Here is a 22,371-nt window from a genome sequence, read left to right as displayed (position 1 = left end):
AAAGATGGAAAAGAGAAAGGAGTTGGGAGTAGGAGGCGACAGAGACAGATAAATATATATTTTTTGATATATATATAGAAAAAAGAGAGAGAGAGAGAAATGGAAGGCTTGGATGAATCAGGAACTATGAAGAAGGGGGAAGGGGGGTACCTCTCGTCTATCTTACTAAAACTGTCATGGGTCAACGTCTCATATCTTGTATCTCCTATTATTCTAGATTTCAAACCCCCTCCCCCGCTCTTTCTATTTCTTCTCTTCATCTCTCTTGCTCTCTCTCTTTCTCTGACTCTCTCTCTCACCTGTATCTTTCTTAGGTATGTTTGTAATCATTGACAAATAAATAGAAGGTACATGTAATTGTATTGGAAAAGAGAAAGGAGTTGGGAGTAGGAGGCAACAGAGACAGATAAATATATATTTTTTTATCAATATATATTTTTTTATCAGTAAAAGAGTTTGTAAGGTGAAATGAGAGTAAAAGATGGAAAAGAGAAAGGAGTTGGGAGTAGGAGGCGACAGAGACAGATAAATATATATTTTTTGATATATATATAGAAAAAGAGAGAGAGAGAGAGAAATGGAAGGCTTGGATGAATCGGGAACTATGAAGAAGGGGGAAGGGGGGTACCTCTCGTCTATCTTACTAAAACTGTCATGGGTCAACGTCTCATATCTTGTATCTCCTATTATTCTAGATTTCAAACCTCCTTCCCCGTTCTTTCTATTTCTTCTCTTCATCTCTTTCGCTCTCTCTCTTCATCTCTCTTGCTCTTTCTCTGACTCTCTCTCTCACCTGTATCTTTCTTAGGCATGTTTGTAATCATTGACAAATAAATAGAAGGTACATGTAATTGCATTGAATATCTTACATTCTTTGTTCTACACATACAAAAATGAAAGATGAACAGACAAAAAAAATACCAAAGAGATGGAAGAATCTTCAGTCTGATAAAGAGTGCTTCCAAAAAAAAATATGGAGTACAAGATCTATAGATTGTCATCATATTACAAAAACTTGTACACATTGGAGTGTCTTAAAAGTACAGAGTCATAGTTTGCAAGTAAAACCACTCGAAGCTGATCACCTTATTGGGCTTCAGATTTGGTTCAAATCTGCTTGTAGTTGTCAAGGACCTGTTCCAAACTTGCGAAGCTGTCAATAAACTTCTCTTCTTCCATGCCATGCCTGACATACCAATGCACATATGCCCTCATGGCGAACATGTCCCATGCCTTCCTTACAATCGTGTTCAGGCTCCCAACTGCAGTTCTTCCATTGCTCATCAGGCAGGCCGACTTTTCATACGCTCGGAACTGCCTCGACTGATGGGAACACGTGAAGGCAAAGTCGGAAGGGATCCAGCCAACGTAGAGGGCGCTGTTCCGTAAAGGAGAAATGTCTGCTGTGGTGGAGTCCTTTCCTCTGAGGATGAGGTGATTGCTGATGCACTTGTTGCTATGTGTGGAACCGGGCTTGACTTGCCAGTTAAGACCTAAAAAGAGAAAGAAGAATAAGATCATAGTAGTCAAGACACGGCCGGAGCTCACACCTTTTTGCAGTACCTTCTTATATAGGAATTTACCTCATTTAAACAAGTACCCAGTAAAGGATTTGACATTAATTTCCTGCCACTGTGTGTTTACTTCTATAATAATCTTGAGGTGATTTCTACACTATATTTTAGTGTCTAATGAGGCTGAGCACTTCCTTAATCACAAAATTGTTAGATGACTACGAGACATCTTTCAGTTTATCCCCTAGATACTACTTTTGACCATACATATTCTTTTGTATAAGTATAACAGAAATTTGGTTGTATATCAAACTCTTTCCTAGATGGAAGCTTTAGACTTTGGATGCTACTGAAGCATACACATGACTTCAAGCATAAGTATTAAGTAGGCCTCTTAAATAAACTTGAGCTAAAGTTAAGCAAAATCTGAATCTAAATTCTAGTTGGTACATTAAAATATGTACCTTCCTCCATGACTGATGCATTGACGACCATCTGATGGAGGCGTTTCATAAGACCAGGCCAGGCAAAGGTACTGAATGGAAGAGATCCTTCAGAGGTCTGTGGCACACAATACATGGTGAGAAGCTTATAGTCAGGGTGTGACACCAAAGTCCCCATCATGTCACAGACTGTGGACGATCTGCCGCTGTGGTGGCTAGGTTGAAGCAATATAGCCATGTGCTCTGCGATGAGTTTATTCATATCGGTGAAAGATACCCCACTGTTTGAGCTTCCGGTGCTGCTGAAGCTGGAGCAGATCTTGCGCATGTGGTCATTATGAATGATGTTGATGGCATCGGCGCATTCATAGAGATGAGCCAGGGACAGGACAGCGTTGTAGTTCTGCAGGATGACCTCACCGCTGCAGTGCGGCCACACTAGTTGGTTCATAAGCAAAGCCTGCGGATATCGGTCTTTCAGGCATTGCGTGATGCGTGTACCTACACCAGACCCTGTACCACCTGCTACACTCATCAGGCTCAGGAAGCCACCAAACCTGTCACACTTCTCCACCTCCCGTTGAACCATCTCCAGAACTTGCTCCTCCACCACCGAGCCATGACCATAGAACCCATCTGCCCAATTATTCCCTGCCCCACGCTTCCTGCAGAACTGTTGCTTGTCTGGATACCGCCAGGTGCCCGACTTCTTCGCAGTAGCAACAGTATTCTGGATGACTTTGCTCTCCATGTCAACCATGACAGCTCTGGCTGAGGGTGTGGTCTTTGAGGATCCTTCCTCAAGGGATTGATGGAAGAATCTCTCAAGACATTCATCCTTGTAATCCTGATTGGAACTCACTGTACTGTGGGCGAGGTCAGACATGAGGGTCTGGAAAAAAGACAGTCCGATCTGATTTCCACATTGTCCAAGCTGCACAGTCACAATTGACATGATTGCTCTTGGGCCAGACCTCAAGAACGTTCAGTGGTAGCAGGTGAGTGTTAGACCTCAAGCTTATTAGCTGTGTCTAGTCATCAAAGGCTTTACCTGTGCCAGCAAAATGAGATACAGATTAAAATGAAATGCAGGAGTAGATCTATTGATAAATATTTCAGAACATCAGATTTTGTAAGTTGCTGGTGTGGGCTCGAACATTACTTATAATGTTCTATTATGCATGCTGTGGAAGTTTGTTTTAAACTTCTAAAATTTAAATGCAGAACTAGAGCTTATTTCTGTCTAAGAGGAATAGACCAAAAGCTTCAGTCTCTGATATCGACGGTTCTTCCGCTGAGATTACATCTAACTCCTCTGACTGCCTCTATCTATGGGGAATGTTGACAAATGTCAGTTTTATTAATGACCCATAATTCTGTCTGAGAGGAACCATGATCATGAATGAAATACAATAATGTTGTTTTAAACCAATTTATAATCTTGACTCGAGTCGAGTATATAAATGATTTTGATAAATTGATCATCATGTCAGGAGCTAGACCGAATTTTCTGTCTCTTTCGTTCGTTAAGCCTCTTATTTGGGTAGGGTCGGCTCTGACCCTACCCAAATAAGAGGCTTAACGAACGAAAGAGACAGAAAATTCGGTCTAGTCATAGTCAGGACCTAGACAGAAATAACTGTCTGATATGGGTCATTCTTTAAAGGGAAAGTCCACCCCCCAAATAAGTTTGTTTCGATAGAGGCAGAATAATAAGAAAATCAGGCGAGTGAAAGTTTGAGCAAATTCTGAATGAAAATAAGAAAGTTATGAATTATTGAAGTTGTGATCAATCAAATACAAATTGGCAACTCTGTGACTTATTATACGAGCTCTCCTTCATTTTGCTTTGTGCATAATATTCCATAAAATCATGTTTTCTTCGTTATTGATGACGGAATATATATTTGTTCCTTGCAGGGGGAGTATAGAAACATATTTGCAATTATTATATTTAGGGTGCATGTATGGTTGAAATTTTTCTTGAGGGAAAATGAAAATTTTAGATTTTTTTAGTACTGAGCAAATGGAAGTTGAGCTCGCATGATACGTCATAGAGTTGCCAATTTGTGTTTGATTGATCACAACTTCAAAAATCCTAACTTCCTTATTTTTAATCGGAATTTGCTCAAACTTTCACTGACTAGTTTCTCTCATTTTTCTACTCCTATTAAAACTAACTTAATTTCAGGGTGGACTTTCCCTTTAATGAAACTGACATTTGTTGACATTCCCCATATGTATAGAGGCGGTCAGAGGAGCCAGATGCAATCTCAGCGGAACCACCATCGATATCAGAGACTGAAGCTTTCGGTCTAGTCAGGACCTATAACTATGAACAGATGAATACATAGATTAAATAAAATTCAACTGTTGAACTGTTCAATCGTGCATGGTCACATGTAGTCTATGCACATTCATATGATTCATACTTTTCAGTACCGTTCATCATTACTTACGCCAGTGATTGGATAAACATTCTTACAATTCAACCGAATCCAGGAATTCCAAGCTCAGCCTTAGTCAGACATCTTGTCAGTGATCTCAGAAGACAGAACATTCTACAAACAATAGTACAAGCTACACAGAGCTGACAAATTTGGCGCGCCGGCTAGCCGATTTTGCTGTATGACCTCGCCGGACCAGCCCCGCCCACTGATCTGGAGGCGTCCGATAAAGCTAGCTCGATCGGACGGGTCGGGTGCGGAGCGTGTCGAGTGCTAGCAGAAAGTCGAGCGAGCCTACGCCGCGCCTCTGGCGAGGATCACTGCTTGTACACCGTACGTACAGGTATTTCATACGATACGACCGTGGAACTGTTGACAGCTCGTTGATTGCGCAATTCAAAATGGATCCTGCCTGTGAAGCTGAAATGAATGAAAGCTCCAACACACCGTTTTCAGATGAAAGGTATGAAACCAAATCTTTCAAAGTTGTGGAAATTATGAAGCTCAGAAAGATGGAAGACTAATCAAATGTGCGTTTTGTTTGACGAGGTGATGTTTTAAACGTCTGGAATGCCGGAGTTGTAGTCTGTCTTGATCGTGTGTGTGTGGCAATTAAGGTGTCCCACGTATTGGATATTGCGTTTGAGTCTACGGTGAAACAAATTATTTTTAAATAATGAACATTTTGACTGAGGTCAAACATTTTATAAGGTCATAGCCTACTAGATTTGGAATAAAAAGACTTGCTCACTGACTCACTCTAGAACAAAGGGTTGAATTTATTAACAGTCAGTAGGGGCGCTGGTCCGAGAATAAGGATCGTCTGCACAAACGAGGTTTGTCTTCCTAAAAAACGCAACAGACGCGTCTGCAAAAATAAGGAACATCCGCATTTCCGCTGACGATTCTGATCTCTGGATCCGCGCGTTGGCGATGCAAAAAACTAGTTCCGCAATGAATTTCTTTGAAGTATTTTACATTGACTTTGTACAGAGACTTTCACGTTATGACTCAAGCAAGGGATAAATCTTCGGGAAGACTGACAAGTGACAACCCATAACAGTAGATGATGAACTGGAAAAAAAAGGTCTGCGAAAATGCAGACAATCCTTATTTTTTATGGCATATTTTGTCTGCGTATATGAGTATATCCTTGTTTATGGGACGATCCTCATTCTCAGACCAGCGCTCCAACTGATAAAGGTTCTTGATTTTGACGTGTGAAGCTTAGAAAGCTTAGAAATAGAATGATCTAAAAAAATCTGATGACATTGTCATGATTGATGGTGGATAACATTGTGACTCGTTGTTGCTTTGGTTCTACTTACTCTTTGTTGCCATGGTAATAGTTTTGCTTCTTATTAAATTGTTATTAAATTATTCAACTGCTCAGTGATCCATCTAGTCAGACACACGTCCTCAAAAGTCAATGACTTGGCTCAGTGGCCTAGCTGCCGGCTGCCCTGGCCTAGCATTATCTTTCTTATGAAACCGTCATTCATCTTTAAGTTTGTCATTCTGAGCCACAAGATTTCACAAACGATGACAACTTAGTCTAATGTTGACATTTTCATGAGCTGTTATTTTTTGTTTTTGACATGTTGATGGCTTGGACTGAGAACAATATATTAAACATCTTAAACTTTCTTACCTTACGGGATCAGAATCAATTGTGATTTCATATTGCTCTAATTGTTTCACCTTTTTATTTTCATTCTTCCTCTAGTACATTCCTGACTGAACTAGAAGTACTGCGGGAAATATGTGAAGAAGACATTGATGTCAGTGACAAGTGAGTGTAAATATTCAATTCATTCAATTACAAAAGAATGTATATATTTTACGTTAAACGCATATTAAATGTTAACATTGGTCACCATAATACCAGTTCCTGTTCTGCTGGTGAACTTTCATTATTTGACAATTTAGAGGGATTATAGACGAAAAAACATTCTTTTCAAGTCCGAGGGCTCTGATGAATACAATTTTTTATTCAAAAATAAATTCAGCATTGCTCTTACTTAGGACATGGATATATATAAATCTTTAAAATGGTGATGTTTTTGCTTGCATTCTTGCCAAATTAGACAATTTAACCACCTTTAATGAGTGTGACACCAAATTAGTACTTACTTAAATTTAATATAATTGTTAACTATGACTGCCCCCTCCCTATATTATCATTGTATTTTTTCGCTTTACCAGACCTGATTCTGCAGAAGTGTGTATTACCCTTCACCCAGCTACAGCTGGTAACAAGGATGCTCAGTATGTGTGTCTTACTCTCATCATTATAGTGACATCGGAGGTAAGAATAAATTCATTTACACCATTTTGAAAAATTATCCCTTTAATCCCCCCCCCCCCTCTTTAATAAGCCTTTCAGCAATTCTAAAATAGAAATCATCTATAATACAATTCACAAAAATTGTAATTATAACTTGTTGCAATATCCTTGTGGTAAATGAATTGGATAGATGATGACCTTATGGCATTTTGCTATGTTTTATCATCTGCACTTATCTTAATTTGTGTATACCTCTGTAGTACCCTGATGTCCCTGCAAGTTTCCAATTCAGAAACCCTAGGGGATTGTCAGAAGATGAACTTGAAAGGTCAGTGTTTTTTTTAAATATTGTTTTTACAAATGATGACATGCATAAGATAGTTTACAAGTAGTGACTGCTTTTAGTGGAAGTAGTCAAATCTATATTGCCCCAAGGTGATATTGAAATTATGCCTTAGCGGCTATGCCTGAACTTTGAGTACAGTCCCAGGAGTCGGGACCATCAAGGACTATTGTCCTGTGACCCAAAGATACATTTACATTATCGGTATTCACATCAGATCATTACAAATGGAAAGAGGCGAGTAGTCAGAGGATTAAATGTGCAAATTTTGTGCTGAAAGCCTGATCAAAATGTTTCCTAATGGAATTTAAAAAAAAATTGCACAATTTCTATTACTGGGATCTTGACCCCCAAACTTTTTTACATTTATATCTTGACCTTGCACATGCCATTATATTGTTTGCACCTTTAATTTAAAAATTGTAATATTATATTTTTCTTTCAGGATATCCAAAGACTTGAAGAAGCTTGCTGAAGAGAAAATAGGATGTGAGATGATGTATGATCTTATACAGGTAAGCGTCCAAGATGTCTTTTTCTTTTAAAGTTTTGTCATTGCAGGAATCTCAAATCAGAATTGATTCATTGATATTTGCAATGGTAGAATATTAGTTTGTGCAAAATAATGAACATGTAAATGTGGTAAAACATTTTATTGTAAGCTATGTTTTAAGATTTTACTTTTACAAAATGTAATTCCCTTGTCTCACCAATACAATGTGTAGATGATTTATCGAGCTGATATATTTCTTCAGTAAGGTAAGCAATACAAATGCAAATCATTTTAAATACAAAAAGCCATGTTACTGTACACAAATAATTTTTTTTCTTTCTGATAGGCTGCCAAAGACTCCCTTACAGAAAACAACTCACCTAGCTTGCCTTGTACCATTTGCCAGTGCCTATTTGAGGTTAGTATTAGCTAAACTTGTTGACTTAATACCTACCATACATTTTTACCAGCTGCTGTTGAGATGAGAATTGTTGCAGCTGTGTTTTACTAGCATGTCAGTTACAATGTACCTTACCTTACTTAAATACAGTCAAACCTGGTTAAGTGACCACCTGTCTACAAAGACCACCTGTTTTCGTTCCCTTGAAAATGGTTTTTCATTGAAACATGTACTAAAGGAACCTGTCTACAAAGACCACTTTTTGTGTTTCCCTTGTAAATGGTTTCTCATTGAAACATGTACTAAAGGAACCTCTCTACAAAGACCACCTGTCTACAGAGACCACTTTTTGTGTTTCCCTTGGGCGGTCGCTATAGACAGGTTTGACTGTACCTATTTAAGGAAAGAATTGCTCAGTGTTATAGAAGTTCCACGATGAGCGTGTTGAATAGATACTTCCAAGCAGTATGACAGAATTGTCAGTAGTTTCTTATTTTAACTGTTACATTATCTATGTCCATCAATATAATTCAATTGGCAGAGCATATACAAAAATTGTAATTTTTTAAATTAATTGTTAAAGTGATATATTACTTTGTTCTCTCTTTTGTTGACAGGAGAGTGCTGTCTTTACCAAGACATCTTGCTACCACTACTTTCACAGCTTCTGTCTTGCTCAGTACCTTAAATACACAGAGAAAGATGAGGAAGAAGATGTAAGCTTATCATTTTTATACATGGTTTGATCATCGTAATCAACATCATTATCACCATCATCATAATGATAATTCATGAATTTAAAATGAAGGAAACATTTATTCAATATATTTTCAAGATTCTTCACAAGTCTGGAGACAAATATGTAGAGTTTCTGTATAATGCATAAAATCAGCATTTTGCATAATTAATTAGGCTATACCAACAAAAAAACGTGAATAATTACAAACATGCACATTTTCGTGTTCATCGGATATTCAATAGCCAAGATCATAGATCCAAGATCCCCCAGTGACGGGGGAGCTCAAAATAGCTCAGTGCAGTAAGGGTTAACAGAGCTCCAGGACAGAAGGAGCCTTTAAACATAGACAAATGAAATGTAACCTACCTCTTGTTTTCATAGCCCAAATGTCCTGTATGCCGTGAAGCCCTTGAAGTCACACTCCTGGAGAAGCTGCAGGATGCCCCTGAACCAAGCTATGATGATTGTCCTGATATTGTGATGACCCCAGATTTGCGCCGAAGGCAAGCTAAGATGAAAGCAGAGTTTGAACGCCAGAAAGCAAAGGGAGGCCATATTGATATAGAAGCAGAGAGCAATAAACATCTCATTAGCATCAGTCATGTAAGTTTACTCTTCAAAATGACCAATTAGTTTCCATTTCTTTGAAACAATCATTTCCCTCATGAGGATTTCAAAAAGCTATTTAGATTATCTTTGTGATGGCATTTAACATTGCATTGCATAAGTATCCCATTCAAATAGACTACCTATATCTAATTTACCTAAACTAACCCAATCAAAATAGCTTTTGGCATTGCACTGTTTCCTTGCAGTTGAAAAAAAGAGTTAAACAGTGCCTCACAAGTTTCTCCAAATAGAAAGGCCTTTGAAAATTCCTTGAACTGGTCTACAGAAGTAGCAGGCCTTTGAGTGTGTAACTTGTGCCATAACTTTGAAGCAATTGTGGACAGTGAAAGACAAGTAGAAATCATCGCAAACAGCACAGGAAGATGAGCAGTTGCAGTGGGTGGACATGACTAGTTGAGCAGCTTGTGCAATTCTTTTTCTTTGGTCAAACTTTGTGTTCAGGTTCCTAACTTGTCTGTAGAGGACATGGTAACACAGCGACTGAAGGATGCAAAACTCGCTGCAACCGATGCAAAGATACCTCAAGACCAGTCCAAGCCAGCTGCAGAACACACTCAGAGGAAGCACAGCGAAGGAGCTCCTGTCTTTGTTCATAACAAACATCGCGATCGACATGGAGGACGAGACGATGGCCGCCATCGGGGATCAAGAGGTCATGGAGAGGGAAGAGGTCATCAAAGGTCACATCCAAAGCATTCTGGTCGGAGAGATGAGAGGCCAAGTTCAAGTAGAGGTCATCAGAGGTCGGATCATCAAAGATGGACCGGTGATAGAGATAGACAGGTGGAAAGGAGAGGGAGTGATGGACAGAGAGGAGGGGAAAGGAGAGAGGAGAGTCGGACAGCCAAAGACAAAGAGTTGGGTGAATTGAAAGTGGACATATTAGATGATGAAAAAGATGTAAAACATGAGAAAGAAAAGATTAGTAATCAAGTAAATTGTGCATGTACGGAAAGAAAAGGGAGTGGGCTTGCATTATCAGCTACTGACACCAAAGGCATTGAAACCAAAGATATGAAGAAAGATGATGGTGACTGTGTCGTTGAGAAAGATAGGGTCAAGAGGGATGAGGACGGAGAAGAGAAGAAGCTGAATGATGGGAAGATCAACCACGAGAGTCCAGGGAGAAGGACTCAGGAGAGAAAAGACAATGGTGGTAGAGACATGAAAGGAATAAGGAAAAAGGAACATAGAGATACATTTACATTTCATCATAGAAACGATGGAAGTAGACATGATCATGGTCAAAATCATAGGAGACCTGCCAGGTCTGATCATTCAGATGTAGGCTCACAAAAAGATGATTCTCAAGAAAAACATGACAGTATGGATCAAAAGTTTCGAAATAATGAGAGAAGAGGAGGGCCAGGTGGACAGCAAATAGGCAAGGGAGGTTCTAGGGAAGGGACAGGGAGGGGCGGTTCTAGGGGAGGGACAGGGACGGGCGATTCTAGGGGAGGGATAGGGACGGGCGGTTCTAGAGGAGGGATGAGGAGGGGTGGTAGTAGAGGAGGGACGGGTAGAGGTGGTAGTAGAGGAGGGACGGGTAGAGGTGGGATTAGAGGTGATAGTAAACAGGAGAGAACGGGTGAAACCAGTTTTAAGGCAGGAAATTCAAACGAAAAGGCAGCGGTACGCAGTGTCAAGCCACCACCTGGATTTAACCAAAAGCCTGTGGTAAGTGACCAGAAGTGCAAACCCCCTCCTGGGTTAGATTTCAGATAATGATGGCTAGTAGTATATTGTTTTAAATATGTGCAGATTAAACACTTCTGTTGGAAGTAGATAGTTGGCTTGATTGCAGGATATCCCACCATGCATCACCAAAAAGCAGGGTCATGATAAGGCCCTAGGGTCAGTGTTAGGGTCAGGGGTACTTGTGTAGTTGGATATTCTGCTGTTGTTCTGGGAATTTGAACGCCTATCATGAATTCTTGTATGCAATGGAGTTGTTTTTGAAAATATTTCTGTCTTCCAGAAGACAAGTTTATGATTTAACATGAGATGGACATGTATGTAATTTTGTTTAAAATATTCTAAGAAATATCTATACTTGGTTTTCAACATCTTTTCATTCAAATGAAGCCATGTTCTCTGTTCTTTTCTTGATTAGTTAAAACTATATTTTTGAGGGAAGCTTAAGGTCATCTTGTCATGTCTTCATTTGTAAATAAAAGAAAAGCTATTTTTTTAATTATATTATGGACTGACATTATTATCAGTGATGTTGATATTTTCATCATATTTAAGTTACAATATAGTCAGATTTATAGACCTTTACTAAAGTACCAAGTAATCTGACCGGGAGACCTACAGGATATCCTACACTCCCGTATAGATGATGATGATGATGATGGACTTGGAAATCTACTTAACAAAATAAACAGTATTTGTCAAAGTGTACAATGTGGATGTCCAGTCCACCCACTGGATATTGAAACGTAATTATTTTAAGATGATGTGTTCATTTCATCATTCACAATGCTGATTCTGTACAAGTTTGTATACTCTGTGTAGAGTCAGGGCTGTTTGACCATTTCGATTGGTGGGGGAGGGCGAGGGAGGGGGGGGGGGGGGGGTTGGGAGATGGACCAATGTCAGGCCTGATAAAAACCTGATTAAAATCGGTTTCCCGCTTTTTTTTTTCTTCTTCCCGATTTAAAAAAAAAAAAAAAAAAAAAAAATCCAGATTTTTTTTTTGTTTTTTTTTTTAACCAGATTTTTTTTCTTCCCTATTTTATCCTGATTTTCCCGATTTCCCCCTTATTTTCTCTATTCTTCCCTATTTTGCCCTCTTTTTTTCCAATTTTTTTACTCGAAAGGGGGGAATGTTGTTAGATGCCATTTTTTACCCGCGAATCCTCTTCTTTCTTTTTTTTCATCAAGGGGGGCATGGTTGAGGGGAAAACAAAAAACCTTTTTTTTTTTTAGTGCTCACTATCACCCCTGCAATGTGCCGACGAGTTGACTGACAGATGTTCACACAATTTTACCTTAAAAGCAGGGGGGGGGGGGGGGGGGCTAAAGATGGAATTTAGCCGCTACACCCTCCCCCAACCCTGAAAGTGACTGATTGCCTCAAAATTGTCATTCAAAAGGAGTGCTAATACTACAATAAGGATGCTGGATACACAAGATGTTTGAAATGTAACAAATTTATATGAAAAGTATATTAAAAACAAGATGAATTATACCCAAATATTTGTGTGTGCTTTAAGTACAGGCTGTATATCTTTTAGGTTCAACGTTTTATTACAATAAGAGGGAGAGGAAGTAAGAGAAAGATTGTGAAATTAAGATAGGATAGAGAAATTAAGAGAGAGCCAGAAAATTGAAAGGGAAAGAGAATGGATAAGCAATTAAGCGTAAGAGCTAGAGTGGGAGGGAAGGAGTAAGAAAAAAGTGAGATCAGAGAGTATAAGGAGAAATATAGGAGCTGATGAGGGGAAAGAAGGGAAGAGAGAAAGAGAGAGATAGAGGATTAGAAGAAGAGGGAGAGAATATAAGAGAGAGAGAGAGAGAGAGAGTGAGATAATGAGAGAGAGATCTCATATAGTGAAAAAACCTGTATCATTCATATGAGTTGCATGCAGTCATACACAATCACTCCAGCAAGAACAAAATAAATAAAAGAAATAACAAGAATAGTTTGATTTGAAGCACATAATGACATAATGTATTGAATAGTGTAAACAGTGTAACAAAAATTAAGTTGATATAACTATAATAATACCAATGTCTAACCACGTAAGTTTATTACTGTAAAAGATGTAAAGTTTTCGATCAAAAAAGAAGAAGGTTCGACTGAACAAAACTCCCGGAAAAAAAACTTTCTGAGCTGAGCTGCTTACCTGCGCAACCCAAAACGTCAAACCTTGAAACAAGGCTAGCATAAACAGGGAATCGCGTGCGGATGCAGAGTTTACAAGCAAAAACTTCTCTCTGTCAACAATACCAGCAGACCTCAATCCTTCAACAATCGGAGGTCAGGTGGGTCAGGTGGCGTACCGAGATCAATGTGGATGTTGAATAACAGATTTTAATCAGGAGACGTAACATAAATCATTCAAAATTCAGTCCCAACCGCAGCAAGACGCCGGTTACTCGGATTGGGTATATCAATCCTACGTGAAGGAGATGTCGAACCAGCACTCCGCCCAGGCGCTCAACTGGCGCAAACTCTACCTGAGTAGAGCCAAGCTGAAGGCCTCCAGCAGAACGTCTGCTCTGCTGGCAGGATTTGCCATGGTAATCATTATCCCTCCTCACCTTAGACTAGAGTTTAGTTAGATTAAAATCGAAAATACATTTTTTTTTAAATGAGTAAACTGACAGGCGATCAGCCATGTAAAAGTCATGGAGTTCCTGACTAACATAAAGGTTTATAATTATCATATCAGCATGAGCTAAATCCCGGATTTTGTTTCAGAATCTGAGACAAAGTTACCGGATCCCTTTAAAGATCAAGAAGCGGTTGACTCTACAGATGTTTGATTAACAATTTATCATGTTTATGACTTATGTAGACTACTGACTGTTTAGTCACTTTTGTGTTTACCTGAACTGATGAACGTGATGAATGATCGATGATCATTCATGTACTATGTAGACCGATAGGCGATGTAGCTATGTTGTAAGCAAATAACGATGCCAAATATGACAATGTCTACAGTACAAAGTAGTACAATTTTGAACATTTTGGAAGTGTTGAATGTTGGTTTGCTGTTGCTGATTTAATTTTTATGGGGCCTTTCAATTTGAATATATTTATTTGAACTGTTAAATGCAAATACACTTAATTGTTCCTTTCAAGGCTTCATTTATTTAATTATTCATTTTTCAGTCAATCTTCATGAACTACTGTAATACTAAAACAGTTAGATAGCATGATGCTACATGTATCTGCTCCCTACGCATTCAGTTTTAGTTGTATAATGTTGTGTCATTGCCATTGTGATTGTAAAATACCCTAAACAGCTCAAACAGTACTGTGTTTACCTTCTAAAATACATGTATTACTATTAAAATCAATATTTCCTAACAATGATAAAATTAAAGGATGCAACTTTTAATCATATTTAATAATTTTTCAGGTTGCCATGGTTGAAGTGCAGTTATCAGCGACCAAAGAAACCAATGCATATGACCCCCTCATGATAGCCTTCAGTATCAACACCACCATCCTGGTCGTTGTTCACATGGCCGCTCTTCTCATCAGTACCTGCATCCTTCCTAACATAGAAGCCGTCAGCAATGTCCACAACGTGAACGCAGTCCAGGAGTCCCCGCACAACAGCCTTGCTTTCTACATAGAGATGTCATGGATCTTTTCTACTGTCCTGGGCATCTTCCTCTTCCTCGTGGAGATCATCCTGCTGGCGTGGGTCAAGTTTGGTATGGCTCACTACAACAGCGCGGCGCTCGCGGCCACCATCATCACAGCTCCCGTTCTGGTCATTCTTATCGTCTTCGCATTCCATTTCTACCGGAGGTTGGTCTCTCACAAGACGGAGAGCCAGACCAAAGGGCTGGAGGAGCTGGAGAGTATGAACAACCAGCTAGACAATGGTCAGCTTCAGATTGTGTGAAATATGACCCCTCCCTGCTGTACATATAACCCAAGGAACACCTTGCAAGTTGCAATGATCAAATACATGTACTTGTACCTTTCAGAAGAGGCTAGAGTAACTCCTCCATTCACTTCTCACAACTCATCAACAGGGACAGTAGAAATTTCAAGTTCGATGTTAAGATGAAGTCCAGTTTGACATTAAGTTGGTTTTAAGCACAAAATGAGAGGAGCAGGATGTAGAAGTTTGATGAAGGTGCAAGAAACGATCTATACGAAAGTTATGAATGAATTTTTAATGTTGTGATTGATCAAACAAAATTGATAACTCTTTGGTTTTATACCTAAGCAGCTTTCCATTTGTTTTGTACAAAATATTTCTTAATTTCTTGAATTTTTATTTCTTCCCCAAAATGCCATCATTTTTTTCATCAAAAAACCAAAAAAAGGGGTTATTTTTTTTATTATATTTTTTAACTACAACATTTTACAAATATGCATGTATGGAAAGCTGCCCATAGTGTAAATCATAGAGTTGCCAGTTTGTGGTTGATTGATGACGAATTTGAACATTCATGACTTTTTAATTGTTTATTGGATTTTCCTCTAAACTTCTTGTTTTAAAATGAATGGAAGTGACTAAAGTTAACATGTGAGGTTTGGAGTTTTAATCATTGCCTGGTTGGTAATTCCTTGGACAAGGCATGTTAGTGCCAAGGATGTCACCTAGGGCTAGGGATTTCCCTGTTTATCTGTACATGTATTTGTCCTCCTGGAATCATTCTCTTCAATATGAACCTGGTGTCCTGGTTGGCTTTAATCCTTCTGCTGTTGGGTGATCAATATTCGTTGGTGCTAAGCCTGGTGAACAGTTTTTGAATTGTGAAGATATCAATGTTGTTTCATCTACAGATGAATGTAGTAAAATGTACACATTATGTGAAACACATTATTTATTATTGTCTTCTTTTAAACATTTCCTAGAAAAAATTGGATAAAACAAAGATATGTGTACTGCATTAGTGCTCAGAGATATTTATTTATACATGTAGAGTCAGTTACGTAACTGGGACTTTGTACTTTTAATGTACCATGTACATGAACATGTACCGGTAGTTGTGTAGGCTGAGTAAATGGTGATTTTTTATTTGGTAATTAACATGCCGTTAGATTCATGACAACATACTTTTATTTAAAACAAAAATATTTATGTGCAATGGTAGATGCCTAGGTTTAAATAATGCTTTCTTTGGGTTTCAACTTTCAAATCATGTTACATTATTGTGATTGTTTAATGTGAAGGTTAGACTAGAGTTGGCATGTTAAATTAGTATAGATTCACAATTTGGAACAGAGCTAGACATTACATTATATAGCAGGGTTCTTTTTGTCTCTCTCACTCTCTCTCTCATTTTCTATTTTAAAGGAGGTGAAGAGGGATACATCTAGCCATATAACCCTATTTAGAAGTATTCTAGTGTTCTTTAAAAGGTTTGAGATGATGATAAGTTATGACAACCAGTGACCCTTTCAAAAAATGCACAACTCAACAAAAGAGAAGACTTTATTTATTTTATGTAAATGAATGATGATATGGATTTTTTAATATTTTTATATTTGTTTAGGCCCTGAATGTTTTAGTCTCCTACTTCATGCAAATATTTGAATAATCTTGGAACATTTTTCAATATGTTTCGTAGAGTCATAATTCCAAATGTTTAGGTGATCTTATTGGTTGATGGAATAGACTTGGATATAAAGAGTAATGGCATCCGTCATTTTATTGTATGACGTTTTATTCTTTATTCTCCTGATTATGGTGGTGGATCTACAGTATGTGGCTGTTTATCAGTGCTCAATTATGAACCATATTTCTTTAGTTTTTAGAATTGAGTATTGTACTCTTGAGAATCTACACAAACTTTTAGAAATCTTATCTCTTGTGAATACAAAATAGTGAAAAAACTCTTAGGAGTAATTATAACTTGTACCGTAAATGCCATAACAGGAGAAGAAAATGAAGGGGGATGTGATAGACGAGAGAAAAGGAGATATATTTATTACAGAACTTAAAATAAAAATTACTTCTTCTTATTTATAGTTGAAAATGGCTCAATTATCAATTTCTACACCCTCACTAAAATAATAAACAAATCCCCTTAATCATGTCAAAGCCACCCCCTGAGCATTTAAAACATAGGATTTGAGGGATTTGAAAACTTATCATTACCAACAATTAGGTACTGTAAGGTATAAAGAAGCATTTTGCAAAAACAAGAAAAAATCACAATGAAAAATAAATCAATGACACCCCTTCCCCCCAACAACAAAATAGTCCTCGGACGTACAGTACATGGACTTTTATTTTAAATACAGATAATTAATTTACTTAAATGTATTCTATATTTCTATTGCCTTTACTGTCCCTATTAACAGTCATGTACATATTGTCCATTCCCCCCTATAACACACACACTTTCCCTCATCAACTACTGCCATGCTCTTCACTTGTTTTGTTGTTGGTGTATATTTGATTTTGGTGTACATGTATTTTATAACCGTTAATAACGCAATGTATGGATGCCCCAGTCACACTGGCGACATTTTAAAGGTAAAGACCAGTTATGGTCATGCGATTGCATTGTGAAAAAAACGTTGTGGAATCTATCTGAAAAGGTTGATCATCTAGCATCTAGCATCTGCAAGGATCTGGAATCATCAAAATGATAAGAAATTTGGCCCATTCTTCGTAAAGTTACAAGCACTATACACAGAAAGATGTATATGGGACTACCCTATATCTCTCACAGACCATGAGAGAAACAAATTTACCAAATATATGAATTATTAGGCGGTTTCCCGGCAAATTTTTTATCATCATGTATTAGTCAAAACATATTCTTTCACATGATTGGTAATGAAAGCTTCCATTTCATTTTTTGAAATTGGGGCATTTCCAATACTGGTCTTTACCTTTAAAAGCGTTTGATCTACAAATGCACTGTTTTGTCATATTTCCTTCTCTCGATCCCTTCCGTCTGAAATTGAACCAGAGCTAAGTGACTTACCAGAACCACAAGTGTCATATGGAACATCTAGATTTGTCACGCTGCCAGAAATATTGAAAACATGTATGTTGTGCAAGAAATTGAAGGGAAGAAATGAAATAAGAGAATCGAAAATGAAACAGAATGTTCAAAGAGATTTTTCTCTCCACAAAACCAAACTTATGGTTCTTTTGGTTTAATTACTCTTCTGCAAACTCAAAAGGAGACTTGTCAAAACAATGGCCTGACTTGTGGTTTGGAGGAAAAAAAAGATCACTGTAGAGTATTTTTTATGAATGGACAGTTTATATAACTGTTCTAAAAATAATGTCACCTTTATAGTACCGGTATGTTAAATATCAAGAGTGTTAGCTAAATATAGTTTTCTCTGCACGACACACTAAACCACTTAAGCGTTATACTTCCTATTGAGCTATATGCTTATCCATAGATGCTGTCATTGTGTACTGCCTTTTTTTTGTGCCTTGAATGTTATTCAAGAAAATTAACAAACTGTAACCATTGCTTGTATGTTTTCCAATTTCCATGTGGTAAGTTACACTCATTTATTTGTATCAATCTTGTATTTTCATCCACTCAATGAGAAAAGACTTATTGAGTGTTAGTTCCGTAGACATATTATAATTACACAAGTATAAACTAAAAGGTAGAATAGTAAGATGGGTTGGACAAATCTACAATGTTTCATCTGTTTAGAGCCAGAAGGGCGTTAACTTGTGTATTAACATACAGTTAATGCCCTTCTGGCTCTGAACAGACATTTTTATCTTTCCACCTCTTCACCCCTTGCCAATATTGTGTTGCATTGCCATATATTCCCCTGCTCTGCCTGGATAGCAGGAAAAAAAATCTGTTTCGTTTTTGAATGTAATTTAGTGTTTTCTTCATTTGTGTAGTAAGAATCTTTTGATAGTAGATGCATTTAATACTTCCACTTTCTTTTATTTTGGCTTGAGGCATGCAAGGATGTATTTGGGCACATGACAGGGAATAATTCTGAAGATTTGTTGACTATTAATATGCAGTGGTTGAATAACTGGTAATTAATCTTCTGAGTCCTGAGACAACACTCTTTTTCACGAAAGAATACTGTAGTTCAGAAACTCTTTTCAGAAATACTTGACAGAGGAATACCAACAGTACTCTTTTTTTTTTGTTCACTCTTCAACATTTGTGATCTGCTCACAATCTTCCCAATCTCGATCACTCTTGTTGTTCCCTTTTTTTCCTTGTTCCATTTCACCTCTTATTTTGCTGTACACAACACTGAAAACAAAAAGCCAGAAATAGTCTTGTGTAACTGTTTGATAAAACTTCTATCCATTATCATCTCTTTCTTTCCCTTTCCCTCATACTTCTTCCTCAATTCCTCTACATGCCCCATGCTAGCAGGGTCTTTTTACGAAAGAATATATCAACATCCTTTTCAAATTTCAGTAAGGCTACTACATGGTTTCACTGAAAGCCTCAATTTGCAAATACATGTCACCACAGAAATCTATAGAGAACATCTAACTGATAATTTATTGGTAATGTTTTTTTATATGCAATTTTAAAGTGTATAAAAATGGAAGGAAACATCACAAGTAATGAAATCTATATTATGTTCCTGTGGTCATTAATATTTGTATCTTTTATTATCTTTTGAATATGGCTTTCATTATACAGTGTGTCTCTAAAAAAAGTAAACCCAACTTCAACGGCAAATTTTCAGAAAACTATAAAATATTTACACATTATTTTTTATGGTTAGATAGTCCAATAAGTCCTCTGTCCAATGATACCACGTAGGTTATGTAACTCTCATGCATGACTGAGCATGATTCAACTTAGTGAATGGGTGTGAAATCATCACTGTGGCAAGTTAGAATTGCACTGGAAGTTCATCAATCAAATGACATAGGAAATGTCTGATTTCTTACAAGCATAGCTTAGGGATGTGTACCCTCGACATGACCGCCATTCCTTTCCATGCAAAGCTCGCAACGCCTCCTCATGTCCCTGACAGCACGCCTGATCATTCCCTGATCTTGTCGTAATCGGTTCACTTCACCTGTTATCTGTTGCCTCAGCTCCTGAATTGTGGCCGGTGGGGTTTGGAACACTTTTCCTTTAAGATACCCCCAAAGAAAGAAATCGCATGGTGTTAGATCTGGTGAACGTGCAGGCCACTCAACTGGGAAATGAAGAGCAATGATGCGATTGCCAAAGAGTTCAGTCAAACGATTCCTCACAGCAATAAGTCTGTGGGCTGGGGCCCCATCCTGAGCCCACCAGGCCCTGCGGAATGCTCCACGTCGTTGTCGGGGGAAGATCTGTTCCATCTCAGGCACAATAAAATTGTTCAGCATGTCAAGGTACGCCCTGCCATTGATGTTGCCTTCAAAAAAGTAAGGTCCCACCAATGAACCATTGCCACAAAGACCAATCCAGACACTCACTTTCTCCCTGCTCATGTTCTCATTAAAAGCATATCCCGGTGGATGATGGAGTTCAGCAAACTCGTGCTCATTGTGGGTGTTTACCATTCCATCCATGGAAAACGTTGCTTCATCCCCGATGGTAAAAAACTGGAGGAACTGTCGATCTCGGTTGCACCGGTTCACAAACCATTGTGAAAATTGAAGTCGTCTGGGAAAATCAGCTGGTAGAAGTTGGTGCTGAACATGAACATGATATGGATGGAGATGCAAATCCAGTCTTGCTATTCTGTTAAAAGTTGCGCGTGGTATTCCAGTATCATTTCTCCTGGTGCTTATGCGTGGGTTGGCTTGGATGGCCTCTCTTACCACTTGGATGTTTTCAGCAGACCTCCCAGTTCGTCTGTGGCCAGAGTGTCCTTTATTCCTGTTCAAACTGGTTCCGTGATCAGCATACTTTCTCACATTGTACCAGATGGCTCTTTTTGTTGGAGGCTGCCTCTCGGGGAACTGCACCCGAAAAGCATCTTGAACTTCCACGAAACTTCTTGTTTCCTGGTATCGAGTTACCAGGAATACTCTCTGCTCAATTTTCAACTGTACCATGTTTGGAAAGCATGTGAAGTGTGCCTGTGTTAGGAACAACCTTTGCTGAAGTTGTTATGTAATCATAGGCCTAACATGTGACAAAAATTTAACTTCAAATAGGCCCTGAATGCATGACAATAGCAAGAAATAACTTGCCACAGTGATGATTTGACACCAGTTCACTAAGTTGAATCATGCTCAGTCATGCATGAGCGTCAGATAACCTAAGTGATATAATTGGACAGAGGACTTATTGGACTATCTAACCATGAAAAAATAATGTGTAAATATTTTATAGTTTTCTGAAAATTTGCCGTTGAAGTTGGGTTTACTTTTTTTAGAGACACACTGTATAGCCCTTGAGAGTACTGAATTATTTTCACATGAAATATGTTTTATTGTAAAACTTATTATTTTACTTGTCAATATAATGCAAAGAAATGGAATAACAGACAACAGTATGTTGCAAAGTTTACATTTGTTTGTGTCTTATTATTTGTGTGAATAGAGTATCTAAAAAATTGATATAAACATATTCAGTGTCTTCCAACATAACAACACAACTTTATGGTATTGAAGCTACCAAACATAAATACATGTACTAATCAGGCATGTAAACTTTGTATATATACCAAAGCAATTTGACGTATTCATGCAGTAATATTTGTTGGGAATATGATAAACAGTCAAACCTGTCTATAGCGACCGCCTAAGGGAAACACAAAAAGTTGCCTTTATAGACGGGTTCCTTTAGTACACGATTTAATGAGAAACCATTTTTAAGGGAGAAAAAAAAATGTGGCCTTTGTAGACAGGTGGTCACTAAAGCAGGTTTGACTGTGATCTTGATTTGGTAAGGTTTGGTAACAAATATAGAGTTAATGTAAATTATAATACTATATCTACCCGTTCAATTAGGGGGTTTATAAATATTTTTTTTTAAATCTATGGAAAATGATAATTTCACAATCCAGCTTTAAAATTGAAGTATGCATTTATACGATAGATAAGTACACATGCAGGGCATCCAACTCCAGCTGGTGAAACTCTCTCCCCCTCATAGAGGGAACAAAAGAAAACAAGGGGGGGGGGGGGATAAAGTTATTTGATTCCTCATTGTAATCTATATTCTATTTTTATTTTTCCTTTGTTCTTGTCACTCGAGTCGAATTCGCAACGGAGTGCATATCAAGGGAAAGAGGTTTTTGAAATCTATCTCGAGGTGATGAAGAACATCTTTATCAAATAACTCTAGATCTGATCTGTGTACAAACTATACACTCCCATTTTCAACACAAGAACAGAATTATATATATTTGGGCAGGAAAAAGCATGCCCAAATTGTTTATGGCTTCATGTTAGAGATGGAAAGCGAAACAAGAAGAAAATATTGAAACATTATTGTCAATTTAGTCAGACAAAATGGTTGT

The 22,371-nt window shown here is 37.9% G+C and overlaps 3 protein-coding genes across 4 annotated transcripts; 2 read left to right on the top strand and 1 right to left on the bottom strand.

Annotated features, from left to right (window-relative positions):
* Window positions 1-840: 840 nt before the first annotated feature.
* Window positions 841-9,140, bottom strand: LOC577305 (tubulin delta chain). The gene is made up of 3 exons (XM_030991714.1): window positions 9,033-9,140; window positions 1,979-3,008; window positions 841-1,493 (listed from the first exon to the last, which is right to left on the bottom strand). Exons 2-3 carry the CDS (start codon window positions 2,910-2,912, stop codon window positions 1,108-1,110), a joined length of 1,320 nt encoding a protein of 439 aa, XP_030847574.1. The 5' UTR covers window positions 2,913-3,008; window positions 9,033-9,140; the 3' UTR covers window positions 841-1,107.
* On the top strand, window positions 4,722-11,047 carry LOC100892270 (protein qua-1). 2 transcript variants are annotated; one of them, XM_030991712.1, is made up of 9 exons: window positions 4,722-4,867; window positions 6,131-6,196; window positions 6,610-6,712; window positions 6,952-7,019; window positions 7,480-7,549; window positions 7,874-7,945; window positions 8,545-8,643; window positions 9,048-9,269; window positions 9,738-11,047. In XM_030991712.1, the coding sequence occupies exons 1-9, from the start codon at window positions 4,806-4,808 to the stop codon at window positions 11,019-11,021; spliced, it is 2,046 nt and encodes a 681-aa protein (XP_030847572.1). In that variant the 5' UTR covers window positions 4,722-4,805; the 3' UTR covers window positions 11,022-11,047. The 2 variants fall into 2 exon arrangements, with proteins under 2 accessions (XP_030847572.1, XP_030847573.1); XM_030991713.1 differs by lacking the exons at window positions 4,722-4,867; window positions 6,131-6,196; window positions 6,952-7,019 and having other exon boundaries at window positions 6,611-6,712.
* Window positions 11,048-13,154: 2,107 nt separating this feature from the next.
* LOC575285 (protein orai-2) lies at window positions 13,155-15,717 on the top strand. The gene is made up of 2 exons (XM_775698.5): window positions 13,155-13,544; window positions 14,390-15,717. The coding sequence occupies exons 1-2, from the start codon at window positions 13,434-13,436 to the stop codon at window positions 14,882-14,884; spliced, it is 606 nt and encodes a 201-aa protein (XP_780791.2). The 5' UTR covers window positions 13,155-13,433; the 3' UTR covers window positions 14,885-15,717.
* Window positions 15,718-22,371: the final 6,654 nt, after the last annotated feature.

The sequence above is a fragment of the Strongylocentrotus purpuratus genome, unplaced genomic scaffold (assembly GCF_000002235.5).
Source record: "Strongylocentrotus purpuratus isolate Spur 01 unplaced genomic scaffold, Spur_5.0 spur5_scaffold_2, whole genome shotgun sequence".
Taxonomy (NCBI): domain Eukaryota; kingdom Metazoa; phylum Echinodermata; class Echinoidea; order Camarodonta; family Strongylocentrotidae; genus Strongylocentrotus; species Strongylocentrotus purpuratus.
This window is presented reverse-complemented; position numbering and strand designations above follow the sequence as displayed.

Coding starts and splice junctions, on each gene's coding strand:
- LOC577305 (XM_030991714.1), bottom strand. CDS start 2,912: ATGTCAATTGTGACTGTGCAGCTTGGACAATGTGGAAATCAGATCGGA. Junction 1,494..1,978: donor TGCATCAGTCATGGAGGAAG/GTACATATTTTA, acceptor TTCTCTTTTTAG/GTCTTAACTGGCAAGTCAAG.
- LOC100892270 (XM_030991712.1), top strand. CDS start 4,806: ATGGATCCTGCCTGTGAAGCTGAAATGAATGAAAGCTCCAACACACCG. Junction 7,550..7,873: donor TGATGTATGATCTTATACAG/GTAAGCGTCCAA, acceptor TCTTTCTGATAG/GCTGCCAAAGACTCCCTTAC. Junction 8,644..9,047: donor AGAAAGATGAGGAAGAAGAT/GTAAGCTTATCA, acceptor TTGTTTTCATAG/CCCAAATGTCCTGTATGCCG.
- LOC575285 (XM_775698.5), top strand. CDS start 13,434: ATGTCGAACCAGCACTCCGCCCAGGCGCTCAACTGGCGCAAACTCTAC. Junction 13,545..14,389: donor TGCTGGCAGGATTTGCCATG/GTAATCATTATC, acceptor ATAATTTTTCAG/GTTGCCATGGTTGAAGTGCA.